The sequence below is a fragment of the Bufo gargarizans genome, chromosome 3, assembly GCF_014858855.1.
Source record: "Bufo gargarizans isolate SCDJY-AF-19 chromosome 3, ASM1485885v1, whole genome shotgun sequence".
Taxonomy (NCBI): domain Eukaryota; kingdom Metazoa; phylum Chordata; class Amphibia; order Anura; family Bufonidae; genus Bufo; species Bufo gargarizans.
The window spans coordinates 532,543,779-532,564,091 of NC_058082.1; the positions used below are offsets into that span (position 1 = coordinate 532,543,779).

A 20,313-nucleotide genomic window follows, 5' to 3' on the forward strand; every position below is an offset into this window, starting at 1 on the left:
GTTGCCCAAATTGACTTGTAGTCAACATCTAAAAGTGACAAAAAATTGCAATCCGGAAAAAAATAGAGGAAATAAAAGAGCCTTATAGATGTAAAGGTAGCCAAACACATTAGATAAATGTTGGACAAACCCCTCAATTTTGGCAGATCTGGCCAAATGTCTACTTTGACAGGTCAAATTTGGGGTAAACAAGGATCGGGCATGTGGGATTTCAAGATGTGCAATCTTTTTGTTCTTAAGGGAGACAAGTTGCCGCCAGAAGTGCCCGGCAGAGATTATTCTCCTCTCCTAAATGAGAACCCAGTGCTTGTGTATGGAAGGATCTGAAGGAACAGGTGACGGCTATCTAAGGCTACTTTCACACTTGCGTTCGGAGCGGATCCGTCTGGTGTCTGCACAGACGGATCCGCTCCTATAATGCAAACAATGGTATCCGTTCGGAACGGATCCGTCTGCATAACAGTTTTTTTCAGATCTGATTTTTCACTTTGTGAAAACTCAGATCCGACAGTATATTCTAACACAGAGGCGTTCCCATGGTGATGGGGACGCTTTAAGTTAGACTATACTAAGAACTGTGTACATGACTGCCCCCTGCTGCCTGGCAGCACCCGATCTCTTACAGGGGGCTGTTAACTCCTCAGGTGCCGCACCTGAGGGGTTACTTGTGAGTATCATAGCCCCCTGTAAGAGATCAGGTGCTGCCAGGCAGGAGGGGGGCAGACCCCCCCCCCCTCCCCAGTTTTAAATTCATTGGTGGCCAGTGCAGCCCCCCCCTCCCTCCCTCCCTCCCCAGTATTATATTCATTGGTGGCCAGTGCGGCCTCCCCTCTCCCCCCCCCTAATTAAAAACACCCCCCCCATCATTGGTGGCAGCGGAGAGTTCCGATCGGAGTCCCAGTTTAATCGCTGGGGCTCTGATCGGTTACCATGGCAGCCAAGATGCTACTGCAGTCCTGGCTGCCATGGTTACTTAGCAATTTTAGAAGCATTATACTTACCTGCAATGTCTGTGACCGGCCGGGCGCTCCTCCTACTGGTTAGTTAAAGGTCTGTGCTATAAGCAATGCGCCGCACAGACCTTTCACTTACCAGTAGGAGGAGCTCCCGGCCGGTCACAGACATCGCAGGTAAGTATAATGCATCTAAAATTGCTAAGTAACCATGGCAGCCAGGGCTGAAGTAGCGTCTTGGCTGCCATGGTAACCGATCGGACCCCAAGCGATTAAACTGGGAATCTGATCGGAACTCTCCGCTGCCACCAACGATGGGGGGGTGATTTTAATTAGGGGGAAGGGGAGAGGGGAGGCCCAATGAATATAATACTGGGGAGAGAGGGAGGGGGCCTGCACTGGCCACCAATGAATATAATACTGGGGAGGGGGGGCCGCACTGGCCACCAATTAATTTAAAACTGGGGAGGGAGGGGGGTCTGGCCCCTGCTGCCTGGCAGCACCTGATCTCTTACAGGGGGCTATTATACGCACAATTAACCCCTCAGGTGCGGCCAGTCAGCAGGGGACAGTTATTACACAGTTCTCAGTATATTCTAACTTGAAGCGTCCCCATCACCATGGGAACGCCTCTGTGTTAGAATATACTGTCGGATCTGAGTTTCACGATCTAACTCAAATACGATGGTATATTCTAACATAGAGGCGTTCCCATGGTGATGGGGACGCTTCAAGTTAAAATATACCATCGGATTGGAGAAAACTCAGATCCGATGGTATATTAATAGGGACTCCTGACTTTACATTGAAAGTCAATGGGGGACGGATCCGTTTGCAATTGCACCATATTGTGTCAACGTCAAACGGATCCGTCCCCATTGAATTGCATTGTAAGTCAGGATGGATCCGTTTGGCTCCGCAAGGCCAGGCGGACACCCGAACGCTGCAAGCTGCATTCAGGTGTCCGCCTGCTGAGCGGAACGGAGGCCAAACGGTGCCAAACTGAGCGGATCTGCATCCACTCAGAATGCATTGGGGCTGTACGGATCCGTTCGGGGCCGCTTGTGAGAGCCTTCAAACGGAACTCACAAGCGGAGCCCCGAACGCTAGTGTGAAAGTAGCCAAAGATGTATGGTCACCGTCACCGCTGGGACAGGATCTGATAGAGGCCAAGATCAGCACTCAATGGTCAGAGTTTAACACAGCTACAGTAGCTCACAAAAGTTGTAAATATTTTATTCTATCTTTTCATGGGACAACACTGAAGATATGACACTTTGATACAATATAAAGTAGTCAGTGTATAAAGTGAGGGTAAAAGTGCTGGACTGGTCAAGCAGGTCTCCAGACCTAAACCCTATTAAGTATCTGTGGGGCATCCTCGAAGGAAGGTGGAGGAGTACAAGGTCTCTAACATCAACCAGCTCCGTGTGGTTTGCAAAATGGGTTTACGCTGTAGGGGTAACTCAGAGTCTCTTCAAATGCAACATAGTACATGGGGTGTTTCTATGAACTGCAGAATCAGGGTAAGAAATATTGGGTTGTTTTGCTGTGTTTGCTTTGTTAACAAAGCTTCTAAAATCCACTTTGAATAATTTGAGGGTGCGGTTTCTAAAATATGGTAATTTATGGGCGGTTCCTATTACGTGAGCCCCTTAAAAATGTTAAGCCTTCTAACCGCCTAATAAAATAAAATGACATTTACAAAATGATGCAAACAAAGTATGGTGAATTTGGTGAATGTTAATTAATAACTATTTGATAAGGTATCACTATCTGTCTTAAAAGCAGAGAAATTCAAATTTACAATAAGCAAGTTCTTTCCAAATTTTCTGTTAACTTTGGATTTTTTAACGGTAAAAGCATGTCGACTCAAATTTACCACTAACATGAAGTAAGATGCATCTCAGAATGGGTTGAATCAGTAAAAAAAAATCTAAAATTATTAGCACATAAAGTGCCATGTCAGACTTGCAAAATTAGGCAAAAAATTGCTGGTTAAACAAAATAAAAAAAATAAAAAGTTGTAAGTGCAACTATATTCACCCCCTTTGCTATGAAACTTCTAAATAAGTTAACTAGTAAACTTCTGAAGTCATGTAGTTAGTTGAATAAGGCCACCTCGTGTGCAATGTCACATGATGAGAGTAGAACTACGGCTGTTCTGAAAGGCCCCGAGTCTGCAACACTACTAAGCAAGCAAAATGAAGACCGAGGACAGATCAGAGACTACGTTGTGGAGGAGTACAGCTCACGGAGAACCAGTAAATTCATTAAAACAAAAATGGAAATAAAAGGCACTACAAACCTGACAAGAGAAGGCAGGCACCAAAACTCACAGACCAGTCAAGGGGAGCATAAATCAAAGACACCAACAATAACATTGAAGGAGTTCCAAATGTCCACAGCAGACGTGGAAGTATTTGTCTATAGTTCCACTATAAGCCATACACTGGAAAACCACAACATATACTCAATAAGAATAGGAGTGAAAAGCTAAACTACTACCAAACTCCCTTATTTTAAAAAAAATACCTTTTATTTTATATAACTTTTAATCGTGTAGTATTAAAATGATAGGCTGTTGGATAATAATTGTAATCGGCTAATCACAAACTTTACCAGCAGTAGGTAAAGACCATAGTGCACGGCGGCACCAGAATAAGTGGGTAGAAATAAAAGTGCACGGCGGCACTCGAAAGAGGCAACTATAGTCCTACCGCTCTGTCGTCGGGATCCAAGAAACAGCCCGTGTCCGGATATCTGGGAGTAGATTCTCTTCAGTGGGACCGTTGACTGCTTGGGGTAACAGGGTCTAATATAACCCTAATATAGCCCTGTGGTAAAGGAACAAAGCCGACCCTAACTTCTAGAAATCAAAGCAACCTCATCACAGGGCACTCGTCCTTAGAAGGGCGACCCCGTCGGGAACCTTTCCCTGTGTACTGGCCCTGGTATAGCCCTATCCTAATCCCAATATGCACGTTTCATGTTTAGATACAAAAACAATCAGGGGAGACCATCAGGATTTTCAGGCAAAAGAACAAAGCTCAGGGAACCAATAAGTCCCTGATAAGGATTGGTGTTCCCTATATGGGTGGTCGGGTGATACCAGTTATAACACACCCTAATGACAGTCCATTAGAGATGCAACGAGGGGGGATACAGATACAGCTCCCTAAAGCCTCGTGCACACGTCCGTGGTTGCTATGACGCCGCGCGCTTCGTGCCGCCGCTGCTGTACAGTAATACACTGGTATGTTCTAAACGAGTGTATTACTGTACAGCAGCGGCGGCGAGAAGCGCACGGCGCCATAGCAACCAATGACGCCGTGCGCTCCTGCACTCAGCAGGAATCCAGGCCGGTACCTCACGGTCCGTGTTCCACGGTTGTGTGCATGAGGCTTAACCTCACGCTTACGGGGCGTAGTAACAGCTGCAGGCAATGGATCGCGTTCCTGGATTCCTGGATCCTGACGACAGATCGGTAGGACTATGGTTGCCTCTTTCTAGTGTCGCCGTGCACTTTTATTTTTATCAACTTATTCTGGTGCCGCCGTGCACTATATGCTTTACCTACGGCTGGTAAAGTTTGCGATTATCCCATTACCTAATGATTATCCTATTATACTAATTATTATCCAAGGGCCTATCATTTTAATACTACACGAGTAAAAGTTATGTTTTAAGCTAACAACTGATCACTATTTCTGTTTTGGTTTTCTGGATTTTTTAGTGATCTATATAACTTGACATCACGTCATTCCATTCTTCTCTTAAGTCATGATTTTATTTAATATATTTAAAATATAAATACCTCTTCAAATGCAATATTATATGGTGCAATTACAATTGATACCATAACAGGTCTATATCAAAAGAAAACATACTCCGTATGCAATCTGGATTGTAAGCGGGTCTGTCAAGAGGTGGGACATAAGATGTCCTTCTTTACTCACGGTTTGTTTAAACAAAATATCATATGGGGTACAGCATGTCTTTTCTGTTCAATGTATCCCCAAAGAGGAAGGAACTCCAAATCCAGGTGTTATTGGGAATAACATATATATCCCTATTCGGTCCCTTAATCTCTCCCTGACCCCGAGCACTTGTACCGAAAAAGGGCCCTTTCAATCCCTGCAATCGCACTGAAAAATGATAATGTTCTTCCCAAAATAGAGGATATAGTCTCTCATGCAAAGGAAAGTCCCATAGGAACCACAAAAGTGATATAGTCCTTTAAGATAGGTCCCAGGGGACAAAAATCCCCAACGCTGCGTTTCCCCAGTATTCTCACTGGTTCTTCAGGGTGTAGTGTAGTATATGGGAGTCAGTCCGATGATGATCCTATAATCAGTTTCCTCGGTCCGATATCTCCTCTAAATAGTGTCCCTAAGATTGGGAAAGAGACCCTAGATGAGGTATAAGCCATACACTCCACAAAAAAAAATTATCATGTTTTAGGGTCTCCATAGTCTGAGAGCCATAGTTTTTTTCAGTTTTTGGGCGATTATCTTGGATAGGGTATGATTTTTGCGGGATGAGATGACGGTTTGATTGGCACTATTTTAGGGTGCGTATGACTTTTTGATCGCTTGCTATTACACTTTTTGTGATGTAAGGTGACCAAAAATAGCTTTTTTTACACCTTTTTTTTAACGGTATTTACCTGAGGGGTTAGTTTGTTTGATATTTTTATAGAGCAAGTTATTACGGATACCCAATATGTATAATTTGTGAAATTTACTTAAAGGGGTTCTGCACTTTCATTTCACTGATGATCTATCCTCTGGATAGATCATCAGCTTCTGATCGGCGGGGGTCCGACACACGGGACCCCCGCCGATCAGCTGTTTGAGAAGGCAGCTGCGCTCCAGGAGCGCCGCTGCCTTCTCACTGTTTACCGCCGGGCCGCCCGCCCACTGACGTCACCACTTGTATCAACTAGAGTGGGCGCGGCTAAACTCCATTCAAGTGAACAGAGCTTAGCCGTGCCCACTCTAGTTGATACAAGTCGTGACGTCAGAGGGCGGGCGGCCCGGCGGTAAACAGTGAGAAGGCCGCGGCGCTGCTGGAGCGCCGCTGCCTTCTCAAACAGCTGATCGGCGGGGGTCCCGGGTGTCGGACCCCCGCCGATCAGAAGCTGATGATCTATCCAGAGGATAGATCATCAGTGAAATGAAAGTGCAGAACCCCTTTAAGTTTTACACAATAAAAGCTTTTTTTTAAAAAAAAAATTAAAAAAAAAATTAAAAAAAAAATGATGTTTTAGTGTCTCCATATTCTGAGCCATAGTTTTTTTTTATTATTTGGGCGATTGTCTTAGGTACAGGCTCATTTTTTGCGGGATGAGGTGACGGTTAGATTGGTACTATTTTGGTGGGCATACGCCTTTTTGATCGCTTGCTGTTGACCCAATGATTTGAGAAGGCACCTTGTTTCGATCACCGCCCGCTGGGCGGCAGTGATCGGAAATACACATGACGTACCGGTACGTCATGCGTCCTTAAGTACCGGGACATCATGCCGTACCGGTACGTCATGTGTCCACAAGAGGTTAAAATTGTCCTCTTCACTAAACAGTTGAATATTCCTCAACGAGAATTGAAAGGAATGAAACGTGGTGCACATTTTGTCAGCCTCATATGTTTGCTTTTTGCACGAGGCAACTGAAAGTCTATGGGCTCCAAAGAAGGATTTGGATAGGCTACAGCTTCTGAGCACTTACCCAGATGCAGACGTCAAAAAAAGTGCTCTCACAGTTGCTAAGAGACACCTTTGGTATTTGTCAGAAACAAATGTTTTTGGACAAATGTATTACTCAGGCTGTTAAGGAAAATATGACAAAAAATTTAGAAATCAAACCTGAAAAGGAAATGAAACTATTAGAGGGTAAAAAACTAGTTTTTGAAGGAAAAGACCTGAGCCATTTCGTTAATAGTAAAACAAAGACGTTCTTTGAATTGTTTGGGATCTACGACGTGACAGAATACTGCAGTAATTCTCTAAGAAGCCATGTGAACGCTCTTAAGGTGGTCAATTATACCGCAGAAAGAGGAATTGCTCTGATAAAAAAGTTTAACGAATCTGTCAGGGACGAACAACAAAAACTATTCTTGTTGAGGGTAGTCAAGCATCCCAGAAAAGTCGTCACCAAGCTATCAAAAGAAGGGATTGCATCATTCAAAGTTGATTCATATAACAAGTTTTGCCTATCATACTACCTATTAATCTTAGTGTCTAGTTTTTAGGGCTGCAGCTAACGATTATTTGAATAATCGATTAGTTGCCGATTAATTTCTACGATTAATCGATTAATCGGGAAAAACGACAAAATTACAAAACAGAGGTTTATATGATCTTACTTGAAAAATTATGTTCAAAGGCCATATTAAAACAAATTGTGGACGACACCTTATGGGGGATCTGTGGACGACACTATGGGGGATCTGTGGACACTATGGGGATCTAGTGGACGACACTTATGGGGATCTTGTGGACGACACTTATGGGGGATCTGTTGACGACACCTTATGGGGGATCTGTGGACGACACTTATGGGGGATCTGTGGACGACACTTATGGGGGATCTGTGGACGACACTTATGGGGGATCTGTGGACGACACTTATGGGGGATCTGTGGACGACATTTATGGGGGGATCTGTGGACGACATTTATGGGGGGATCTGTGGACGACATTTATGGGGGGATCTGTGGACGACACTTATGGGGGGATCTGTGGACGACACTTATGGGGGGATCTGTGGACGACACTTATGGGGGGGGATCTGTGGACGACACTTATGGGGGGGGATCTGTGGACGACACTTATGGGGGGATCTGTGGACGACACTTATGGGGGGGATCTGTGGACGACACTTATGGGGGGATCTGTGGACGACACTTATGGGGGATCTGTGGACGACACTTATGGGGGATCTGTGGACGACACTTATGGGGGATCTGTGGACGACACTTATGGGGGGATCTGTGGACGACACTTATGGGGGGATCTGTGGACGACACTTATGGGGGGATCTGTGGACGGCGTTTATGGGGGATCTGTGGACGACACTATTATGGGGGATCTGTGGACGGCGTTTATGGGGGATCTGTGGACGGCGTTTATGGGGGATCTGTGGACGGCGTTTATGGGGGATCTGTGGACGGCGTTTATGGGGGATCTGTGGACGGCGTTTATGGGGGATCTGTGGACGGCGTTTATGGGGGATCTGTGGACGACACTTATGGGGGATCTGTGGACGACACTATTATGGGGGATCTGTGGACGGCGTAGTTATGGAGAGGGGGATATGTGCACTGTTATGGGCATAACAGTGCACAGATCCCTTTCCTCATAACAGTGCACAGACCCCCCTTCCCATAGCAGTGCCATACACAGACCCCCCCTCCTCCCCATAGCAGTGCTATACACAGATCCTCCCCCCTCCCCATAGCAGTGCTATACACAGACCCCCCTTCCCCCTAACAGCCCCGGCGCTTGCATCTTTATTTTACCTTTTTACAATGACGCTCCCGCTCCTGTAACAGCCAGGCAGAGCGGACGGCGGCGTAACGTCACTCAATCACGTGACGCGCCTGCTCCGCCCACTTCATGAATGAAGGAGGCGGAGCAGGCGCGTCACGTGATTGAGTGACGTTACGCCGCCGTCCGCTCTGCCTGGCTGTTACAGGAGCGGGAGCGTCATTGTAAAAAGGTAAAATAAAGATGCAGCGCCCGCCCGCCCGCCCGAATAGCAACGAATCGGCGATTATTCGATAACTGGATTCGTCGACAACGAATCCAGTTATCGAATATAATCGATTACATCGATTAATCGTTGCAGCCCTACTAGTTTTAATATTATTTTAGGTTGTGATTTCTGGTTTTCCTAATAAAAGTAATTAACATTGAAAAATCATATTTTTTGCCTACTTTTACAAAAGTGTGCAACCTCTAAATATTATCCAATCTTCTTGAAATTTGGCATATATATATATTTTTTACATCACTGAGACTCGGGGCATAAGCAAAGTCTGCAAAAATGTGACTTTTTTTTTTTTTCCATTATAAAATGAAACACCCTAGTGTGCCCAGTAAAAAGCTACTGTTTAAGCAAATACATAAGAAAAAACATTTGAAGTTCACCAAGCAGCATGTGGTAGACTCCCAAATACATGGAAGAAGGTTCTGGGATCAGACAAGACTAAGGTTACTTTCTCACTTGCGGCAGAGGATTCCGGCAGGCAGTTCCGCCACATATGCATAGGCAGTACGCATGCAAACTGATGCCATTTGTCAGATGGTTCCGGTATCATCCGGAAAAACGGATCCGGTATAACTTTTTTTTTGCCGGAACACTCAATGCCAGATCCGGCACTAATACAATGCAATGTAAATTAATGCCGGTTCCGGCAAGTGTTCAGTCCTTTTGGATAGAGATAAAACAGTAGCATGCTACAGTATTTTCTCTGTCCGGAAATGGCAAAAAGACTGAACTGAAGACATCCTGAACGGATTGCTCTCCATTCAGAATGCATGGGGATAAAACTGAGCAGTTATTCTCTGGTACAGAGCCCCTAGGACGGAACTATATGCTGGAAAAGAAAAACACTAGTGTGAGTACCCTAAAATTTTACTTTTTGGGGATTTCCCATCACCCCATGAACACCATTTCCACAGTGACTCATAGTGGTGGCAACATCGGCAGGAACTGGAAAACTGGTCACAATTTAAGGTGAGATGGAAGGCAGTAAATGCATAACAATTATTTAGGCAAACCTGTTTCTGTCTGCTGGAGATTTCAGAGAAGGAAGGCGGTTCATCTTCCAGGAGGACAATGACCATAAATGTTCTTCTAAAGCTACACTGGAATGGTGAGCTAGCGTATGGGCAGTTCCTAACCTGAGGCTGATGCCAGCACAGGGAAGGAACACTATGAGGACACTGCGCATGCGCTAGCTCACGCATTGCGAGATTAATGCGCTCTGGCTTTCTGATGTCGGGCAGCAAGAAGAAAATTCTGAGGATGCGGGGAGGTGCTGGGCTCCTTCACGCTGGACTCATCTCAGGGACAGGACTCATCTCAGGTTAATTTGCATATGGATCAAATCGTTTTTTTTACACAATAAAAGCACACAGAGCTATGGGGACTGGGTATTACGGATGTGCTAGCGGCCATCTAGCAACCCATGTCCTCAGCTCTACACACAAAATCCCGGTGACAGGTTCCCTTTAAGGGGAAACATTTAAACATCTTGCAATGACATAGTCAAAGTCCAGACCTAAATCCAATTGAGAATCTCTGGCATGACTTGAAGACTGCTGTACACCAATGCAATCCATCTAAGTTGAAGAAGCTAGAGCATGTGCTATATTTGTTTTAGATGGGGGAGGGGGGTGAACAATATAGTTTTACAAATACTATAAGATTGAGGACTGGTATACAGATCCATGGGTAATATACTGTAGATATGTTAGCCTCATAATATCCATGAGTAAGCTGTTCAGAAAGTTAATTTTACGTTCTACCACCATCTAATTGCCACCCTTGACTAGGCAACAACTAATAATCTGTTCCTCTAGGAAGCTAGCGGATCTATAAATAAATAAGCGGATGTGAAACTACAGACACAGAAACACCAGCAGAACAAAGGGGTGAAATCCAAAACTGTCATAGTAACTGAATAGTGCATGCTGGAGAAGAATGCAATTTCTACTCACAAAGGTACAACATACCCATAGGACGAAGGGAACCGCCCAGCCATCACGTTAAGTAACTTAGAGAGCTTTATAGTCTTATGCCTGGTAGCCACAGCTCGTGGACAGACACCAAGAATACAAGAAAACAGGGGAGTAGTCAAGCTGAAGACTTGTAGGGAGTAGGGAGAACCACACAACCTAACACTGCGGGCATGAAATTCTCTTCAGCAAATCAAGAGTGAGTTTACATGGGCCAATGCACGACAACTGATGATAACAGCTGATGGCTGAGATCATTAGTGCGATTGTTCATCCCCATTCAGTTTGCATACTGTTGTCAGCAACACAACTGATGTGCTGATGTACATCACGCATTTCATGCCAGCATGATAGATCCGATTAGCCAAAACACAGCTCTTCCGTCCCAAATGGATGTGTTCCTGTTTCTTCCTGGTCAGCTGCATATACATTATGCAGATGACCAGGTTGACACAGCAGCACATCAGTCGGTAATTCAGCGGAAGAGCCCACCGCCAGGCAGGCCATCAAGTGATCATAGACGAGATCATGGAATCGGTAGCACGACGGAAGGGTCAGCACAGACAAAAAAATTTAGGTAAAGCCGTGCAGAACCCCTTTAAAGGCCCCTTTCGGAAGAACTTTTAATAAAATATTGGCTCTTGGAACAAGAAAGAGGTGAGAAGTTCTCTTAAATTTACTTAGAGAGCATTTCTCCTCTCCCTTGTATCACGATCCTCACTTCCTTTTGACCATAAACTGTCTGGATACTGTCCACTGGGCATCAGAGACATCACATTGTCAACGGATCCTATTGTAATTAGTTGGATGGGCCGACACAATTGTTTTACGGCCAATTTATGATTTGTCAATTGTGGCAATACACTTTATGGCACGCACAGACAACAGGAGGAAAAAAAAAAAAAACTTACGACAGCATTTTGGCATAATGGTCTACATGACAGATCCATTTAAGCCCCTCAGCATCTTAAATTTGATCTCCTCAGATGTTTTTCAATTACAGAAATTTCCCAACATGCAAGGAAATTATTTTGACCGATCTCTTTAGTTTACAACCCATACTTTGTCAGCCATTACATAGGGGAAAAAAACCCACAAAAACAACAACAAATGGATTATCGCACCGCCGCGGCCTATTGCAATTATAGCCATTATACGGGCATGGAAATAGCTTTGCCTGTGCTACATGCCCGAACCATCGAAATAAAAGCCAAATCCCCGGCAGGACAAGTAATAAAGCAGTTGAAATGTTCAGAACGTAAGTGATACCTGTCTGAAAGCTTTTTCGCAAATCCAAAATCTGTAAGTTTGATGTGACCTTCCCGGTCCAGCAATATATTTTCAGGCTTCAAGTCTCTGTAAACTATTTCTTTGGAGTGCAAGTATTCTATTGCACATATGATCTCCGCAGAGTAAAAGAGTCCTGTGCTGTTGTTAAAACGTCCCATGTTGCGCAAGTAGCTAAAAAGTTCTCCTCCGGGTACATACTCCATCAGCATATATAAAAAGCGATCGTCATGTGAGGTCCAAAACCTATAGGAACAGAAATGGCAAAGGGTAACTGGTCAGCAAGTCAAGGAATGTTACTACGGTGCATTAGGAAACACATTACATACAAAGCATATTTGAGGTATGGCTGAGCTTTTATTTTTCCAAAACACATCATGGTCTAGGGATGGGTTTTATTTTATTTTTTAGCCATTTTCCCCATAGGCTTCTATAGGACTTATACATATTTGATGTGTTCCACATAAAAAAAGGGGTTGTCCTATGACGCTTACCCCATATCCAAAAGAAAGAACAGGACAGGGTGTAAGATTTGAGTGGAATGGTGGAGGTGGTCCTCAGCTGCTCCATTCAACTCTAAAGGTCCCTTTACATGGGCCAATTTTGCAGGCGATTGTCAGGAACAAATTGTTCCTTCCCAGCAAGCGGCTGCTCATCAGTGAAGGAGACCGCTGCATTTACATGCAGTGATCTCCTCCACAGTATGGGGAGTAATGATCACTAATGCCATCGCTCCTCCCCATACGGACTCGTTTGTCAGCAGCAGGGGCTGTTTACACAGCATGATCTGCTGCCGGCAAATGACGACTCGGTGGCTACACAAATGATCCAATTACCTGACTAATATGGGTAATCAGCTGCACCTTTACACCGGTAGTAACCACTAACGATCGCTCCTATGAACACTCGCTATCTATTACCTGGCGGATTCTCGGCCCATGTAAAGGGCCTTAAAGGGACTCCCGAAATTAGCTGAACATTGTACTTGGGTATCTCCGGAGGTCCCACAGAGTTGAATGGAGTGGTAGCAAACGTGTGACCGTTGACTCTATTTAAAGGAGGAACAAGTGATTATCAAGGGTCCCACCGCTGGGGCCTCTGCCACACTATCCTGAGAATAGGAGATAAGTGTTTGCCATGGAACAAGCCCTTCAAAAACACATCACAAGATAATAAAAAATAATTACCGCAGAAAAAAAGCCCAACAAAAACTGTATAACGGAAGCTGGCACTAAATATTTAAAATGTGTTTTCCCATATCTCTCGCATATGTTATTACTTTATGATCAGAGCTAAATTCTGGGACCCCCATCGATACAGAGAATAAAGGGGTCACTATGTTACATTAGCACTATGTCCACCATGTTTTTTTTGTGCATAGTGGTGCCTTGGCCACCTCAAATGAGTGGGGCCAGCTTCACTTCCCGTAGCTAAATCAGCACAGTGGGGTTGGGATCAGAGGTCAAAGCCCTCCAATCATCATAACGTGATGGGAGATCTCCAGACAAACGGAAGGCCCACCAGGCTGCTTGAATTTGCTTGGCCCATACAATGATACAAATAATTTTTTGGATAACATATGGTGGCAACACATTTCACTGGATCTTCATGCACATGTGGAAACTGGTGTGGTCACTTGATTTACTGTAAAACAGATATTTTTTGGTGAGCAAGGGTGCTTTCAGACCCACTGCCAGCGAAAGGAAGGTGGACACCACTCCCCAAAATAGAAAAATGAATTACCACCACTTTAAAATGATCATACAGTACAGAACAAATGTTTGGACGCACCTTCTCATTCAAAGAGTTTTCTTTATTTTCACGACTATGAAAATTGTAGATTCACACTTAAGGCATCAAAACTATGAATTAACACATGTGGTATTATATACATAACAAAAAGGTGTGAAACAACTGAAAATATGTCATATTCTAGGTTCTTCAAAGTAGCCACCTTTTGCTTTGATTACTGCTTTGCACACTCTTGGCATTCTCTTGATGAGCTTCAAGAGCTCGTCACCTGAAATGGTCTTCCAACAGTCTTGAAGGAGTTCCCAGAGATGCTTAGCACTTGTTGGCCCTTTTGCCTTCACTCTGTGGTCCTGCTCACCCCAAACCATCTCGATTGGGTTCAGGTCCGGTGACTGTGGAGGCCAGGTCATCTGGCGCAGCACCCCATCACTCTCCTTCATGGTCAAATAGCCCTTACACAGCCTGGAGGTCTGTTTGGGGTCATTGTCCTGTTGAAAATTAAATTATGGTTCAACTAAACACAAACCGGATGGAATAGCATGCCGCTGCAAGATGCTGTGGTAGCCATGCTGGTTCAGTATGCCTTCAATTTTGAATAAATCCCCAACAGTGTCACCAGCAAAGCACCCCCACACCATCACACCTCCTCCTCCATGCTTCACGGTGGGAACCAGGCATGTAGAGTCCATCCGTTCACCTTTTCTGCGTCGCACAAAGACGCGGTGGTTGGAACCAAAGATCTCAAATTTGGACTCATCAGACCAAAGCACAGATTTCCACTGGTCTAATGTCCATTCCTTGTGTTCTTTAGCCCAAACAAGTCTCTTCTGCTTGTTGCCTGTCCTTAGCAGTGGTTTCCTAGCAGATATTCTACCATGAAGGCCTGATTCACACAGTCTCCTCTTAACAGTTCTTCTAGAGATGTGTCTGCTGCTAGAACTCTGTGTGGCATTGACCTGTCTCTAATCTGAGCTGTTGTTAACCTGCGATTTCTGAGGCTGGTGACTCGGATGAACTTATCCTCCGCAGCAGAGGTGACTCTTGGTCTTCCTTTCCTGGGGCGGTCCGCATGTGAGCCAGTTTCTTTGTAGCGCTTGATGGTTTTTGTGACTGCACTTGGGGACACTTTCAAAGTTTTCCCAATTTTTCGGACTGACTGACCTTCATTTCTTAAAGTAACTATCAGCTGTGTATCCACCTGACTGCTCCACAACGCAACTGATGGTCCCAACCCCATTTATAAGGCAAGAAATCCCACTTATTAAACCTGACAGGGCACACCTGTGAAGTGAAAACCATTTCAGGTGACTACCTCTTGAAGCTCATCAAGAGAATGCCAAAAGTTTGCAAAGCAGTAATCAAAGCAAAAGGTGGCTACTTTGAAGAGCCTAGAATATGACATATTTCAGTTGTTTCACACTTTTTTGTTATGTATATAATTCCACATGTGTTAATTCATAGTTTTGATGCCTTCAGTGTGAATCTACAATTTTCATAGTCATGAAAATAAAGAAAACTCTTTGAATGAGAAGGTGTGTCCAAACTTTTGGTCTGTACTGTATATGGGGAAAAAAGGGGGCAGTGGTAGAGCCAGCAAAGGAGTTATTGTCTCCAAGTTCTTTTCTCAAACATACAATCATGTATAATCCTAGTTATCTGAACCTGTCCATTACAGCACTGTAAAGATCACCGGCATTTATGCAATTATAGCTACTGTAACATGATAGCTCAGCGAAAATGCAATATACAGCTATAAAACCTCATTGACTCTGGCAGATCAAATAACTCCGCCATTCTGTATATTATATGCTGCTTTAGGCTACTTTCACACTTGCGTTAGAGGATTTCGGAAATCTGTATGCAAACGGATAGCATTTGTTTCCGGATCCGTCTGACAAATGCTTTGAAATACCAGATCCGTCTCTCCAGTGTCATCCGGAAAAACTGATCCAGTATTTACTTTTTTCAAATTTTTTATGGTCTGCGCATGGTACCGGATCCGGCATTAATACATTTCAATAGAAATTAATCCGGCAAGTGTTCAGGAATTTTGGCCGGAGAAAATACCGCAGCATGCTGCGGTATTTTCTCCGGCCAAATACCGTAAGAGGGACTGAACTGAAGACATCCTGATGCATACTGAAAGGATTGCTTTCCATTCAGAATGCATGGGGATAAAACTGAAGCGTTTTTTTTTTTCCGGTATTGAGCCCCTAGGACGGAACTCAATACCGGAAAACTTTAACGCTAGTGTGAAAGTACCCTAACTATAATATCTTATTTTCATTACTTACTAAACAAAAAGTAATTTGCACTTAATAAGTTATCTATACTTTTTCTGCCAGTGTACCTTTTTATCTAATCTGTTTACTGATTGTGGATTTTTATTAATTCTATTTCCTGAACTTGATCATGGGAGCAGCCATCTTGCCTGAACAGTTTTTAACGGCATTTAGAGATATGCTTTACAGCAGTCACCATGGGCCAAAGACAGAATAAACAGGAGCTCACTGATTTCTATGAGATAGTCTAGGCATGCTCTTTGACCCGAGCCGAGGTCAGGAGGGAGTAGACAAGCTGTGATAATCACCTACTGTGAATGGTGAATCCTGTGTTATCTATGTACAGAGGTGCCACCTGTCATTCTAATCCTGCCTGTAATACTAATGACATGACTGCTGCAGAGTAACTTGTACAGACCAAGAAGTACTACCTATTATTAGGCTTATTGACCAGAGCGAAAACTGCAAGATATGAGGATTTTGACATGGATAGTGAGATGGAAAATTAAAAATAACATCACTAAATATTATTTAAAACTATTTTGAACATAAAAATGTTCTAAAGACACGTTTCCTTTAAAAGGGTTGTCCAAGCTATTTTTATTGATGGCCTATCTTCAGGATAGGTCATCAATATCAGATCGGCGGAGGCCAGGCACCCGACACCACTGCTGATCAGCTGGTTGAAGAGAAGGCGTGCGCCGTGCGCAGCCTTCCCTTCATTATTTACCTGCTCACTGTAGCAACTACAGCGGTAAGCAGGTGTAATTACAAGAAGTGAATGGGACGAGTAATTACTCCTGCTGTTGTGGCAGCGAGCAGGTAAATAATGGAGAGAAGGCAGCGCTGGCACTGAACGTTCTGTCTCCACAACCAGCTGATCGGTGTGGATGCCGTGTGTTGGATCCCCGCTGATCTGATATTGATGACCTATCCTGAGGATAGGTCATCAATAAAAATAATTTGGACAACCCCTTTAGGAGCACAGTCAGGACAGTTAACTACACATTACTGAGAAGCTTCTAGGAAATGAAGCAGTGACCGTACAAAAACATCCTATAGAACAGGGGTGCACAACCTTTTCTGGTTGGGGGCCACATTGTCAACCTGAAACAATTTCAAGGGCCGAAAATAATCTTTAAAGGGGTACTACCAAGTGAAATACTATATTTATGGCATATTGAACATAGAGTATATATTCTAAATGTCTAGTTACACTTCTAGTACTTCCATCTAATGAGACAATACATGAAAGATTCATGTGAGCAGCCACAAGATATAGAATACATGTCTGCTACCAGATGGCTGGGGGCCGCATAGAATGGTATTGAGGGCCACATGTGGCCCCCGGGCCGCAGGTTGTGCACCCCTGCTATAGAAGGTTCCTCTGAAATGTGTAATGCATTTGGAAAGTCTTCAGGATGTTTCAGATTCTTTCTTGTGGCCTTGTACTAAAATAAGAAAAAAGTTATGTTTTTACCCATCATTCTGCATTTAATATGCCACAATCAGAAAATCTTTGCTAATTTATTGAAAGGGGAAAACTAAAACATTGCACTGACTATTCAGACCTTTTACTCAATACCTAGTTGTAGCGATTAGAGCCTACAGTGATTTTCAGGTCTCTCCAGAGATGTACGATTGGGCTCAAGTCAGGGTTCTGGCTGGGCCACTCAAGGAGATTCACACAGTTATCCCTAAGCCACTTCTGTGTTGCCTTTGCTATGTGCTTACGGTCACTGTCTTGTTGGAAGGTAAACCTTCAACCCAGTCGGAGGTCCAGAGCGCTCTGGATCATGTTTTAGGCTTTCCTTCGACGCTTAACAGTCTCCATGTCATAGCCACAGAAAATCACCCCACAGCATGATGCTGCTACAACCATGCTTAGCTGTAGGGATGGTACTGTGCAGGTAATGAGCAGTGCCTGGTTTCCTCCAGACATGACATTTAGACTTGAGGCCAAAAAGTTTTGGTTTCATCAGACCAGAGAATCTTTTTTTTTTTTCTCACGGTGCAAGAGTCCTTTAGGTGCTTTTTTGAAAACTCCAGGCGGGCTTTCATGTGTCTTTTACTGAGGAGAGTGCTTCAGAGGTGGACTTTCTGAACGTATCTCCCATCTGCACACAGTATCTTTGGAGCTCAGCCCGAGAGATCACTGGATTTTTGATCACCTGACTTACCTTCTCACCCAATTAGTAGTTTGGTGGGGTGGCAAGCTCTCAGAAGAGACCTTGTTGTTCCAAACTTCATCCATTTAAGAATTAGGGAGGCCACGGTGCTCTTGGGAACATTCAGGGCAGCAGAAACCTTTTAAACCTTTCTCCAGATCTGTGGCGCCACACAATCCTGTCTCTGAGCTATACCTTCTCTCCTCAGGGCTTGGGTTTTGCTCCGATCTGCATTGTCAGCTGTGAGACCTTATATAGACAGGGTTGAGTCTTTCCAAATCGTGTCCAATCAACTGAATTTACCACAGATGGACTCAATCATGGGTGGAATCATCCCAAAGATGATCAAGAAAAATCGGAGGCCCTAGAGCTAAAATGTAAGTGTCTGAATACTTCTATCCATGTAAAATTTATTTTCCTTTTTAATAAATGTGAAAAAAAAATCTAAAATTCTGTTTTCACTTTCAAAATGTGAAACACTTGAAAGAGTCTGAAGACTTTAAGAAAGCACTGCATATGGCTGGTAGATCAGCTACTAGTGAAATAATGTGGATTCGGAAAGCAAGATTTTAATGCTATTTTTTCTGTTTTTCAGTGTCCTGTGCAGCAAAAGCGCTGTGTAGGCCTTTATTACAGCGTCCAGTAATCTACCGGCTTAATCATCTTGTAAGCCTGCATGTATCCACTGCCGCTGGCAACAAAAAAGGTCAAATGGATGACACTTGTGCCACTGCCCAAAGCTTGGTGACAAGTTACATAACAGAGTGCTCAGTGATGAATGCAGCTCTGGCACAGAATAATTCTGCAATTACTAGATCAAGTGCACAACGCATTTCCTGCTTTACAGGGTAGACTTCTACTTGCTCACAACTACACAGGACAGGACATTATCTGCAATCTTAGAATATCAGTTCTCAAGATATTCATGGAGATTAATGGAACTGGATTATTTATTCAGTAGCGGTGCAGGACGCCAGGATATGCCCAGCAAATCTCTCAATGCTGTCAACGTTAACAGCACAGGTCCTAGTTCCTCTCCGAGCGCAGGCATTTTTCCATATTAAGGATATGTCCACATGGGGTGTATAGACTGTGTATTTTTCACTGTGGAATTTAGAAAATCCACAGCGTTTTACAGTATCAGCAGAGTGAATGAGATTTAACCTCTTCCCAACCAAGCAATTTTCCTTTTTAGTTTTTCACTTTCTGCTTGATCGAAGCCATAACTTTTTTATTTTTCCCTTCATAAACGTATGACGGCTTGTTTTTGCTGCAGTTTAAGTTGTACTTTCTAATAGCCCCATTTAATCTTGCATATGATGATGTACTGGAAAGCTGGGGAAAAAAATCCAAATTGTGTGGAATTGAAAAAAAATAAAAAATTTGGGAGTGTGCATGGCTTTTTGATTGCTTTTTATCTCAATTTTGGGGAGATTAGGCAACAACAAAAAAAAACAAAAAAACAGCGAATTGGCCAATTTTATTTATTATCAGTTATGGCGTTCACAGTATGGAATAAATACATTTATACTTTAATAGTTCAGGTATTTTGGGATATGGCAATTCTTATAATCTTTTTTTTTTTATTGTTTTTATATTTTATTTAAAGGGGGTGATTTCACTTTTATGCTTTTTTAATATTCTTAAAAAAAAACTTATTTTAAAAGGCATCCATCAGAATGATCAACCTTATTAAAGCAGCCATAGTACTTGGAAAGGCTGACCCTGCTGATTAAAAACATACCTTTTTCCCCAGATCCAGTTTTAAATTGGCAAATTAAGGCTCAAGTCCACCGAGGGTGGTCCCTCGCCACCTGGTGCACCTTAGCATCTTCACTCTGTTGCCTTGGACACTATCCCCTCCACTTAGCCACGCCAATCAAGTGGAAGAGGAAGGGGGGGTGTTCAGGGAAGGAAAGCAAAGTAGCTAGAGTGCTCTGAGTTACTAGGGTCCGCACTTGGTGCACTTAAGTCTTAATTTACTTATGTCTCCTAAAAACAGGAGGGGATGAGGGGAATAAAGGCATGAACATTACCCCCTCCACTTAGCCACGCCAATCAAGTGGAGGAGGAGGGGGTTCAGGGAAGGAGAGAAAAGTAGCTAAGGTGCACTGAATTACTAGGGTC

The 20,313-nt window shown here is 43.7% G+C and overlaps 1 protein-coding gene across 1 annotated transcript in view; it reads right to left on the reverse strand.

The window, feature by feature from the left end:
• PRKX (protein kinase X-linked) overlaps window positions 1-20,313 on the reverse strand; it is a 125,966-nt gene that overhangs the window by 36,369 nt on the left and 69,284 nt on the right. Inside the window, exon 3 of the mRNA XM_044284049.1 lies at window positions 11,967-12,230. Coding sequence (XP_044139984.1) covers window positions 11,967-12,230 — 264 coding nt within the window. The remainder of the gene's footprint in view (window positions 1-11,966; window positions 12,231-20,313) is intronic.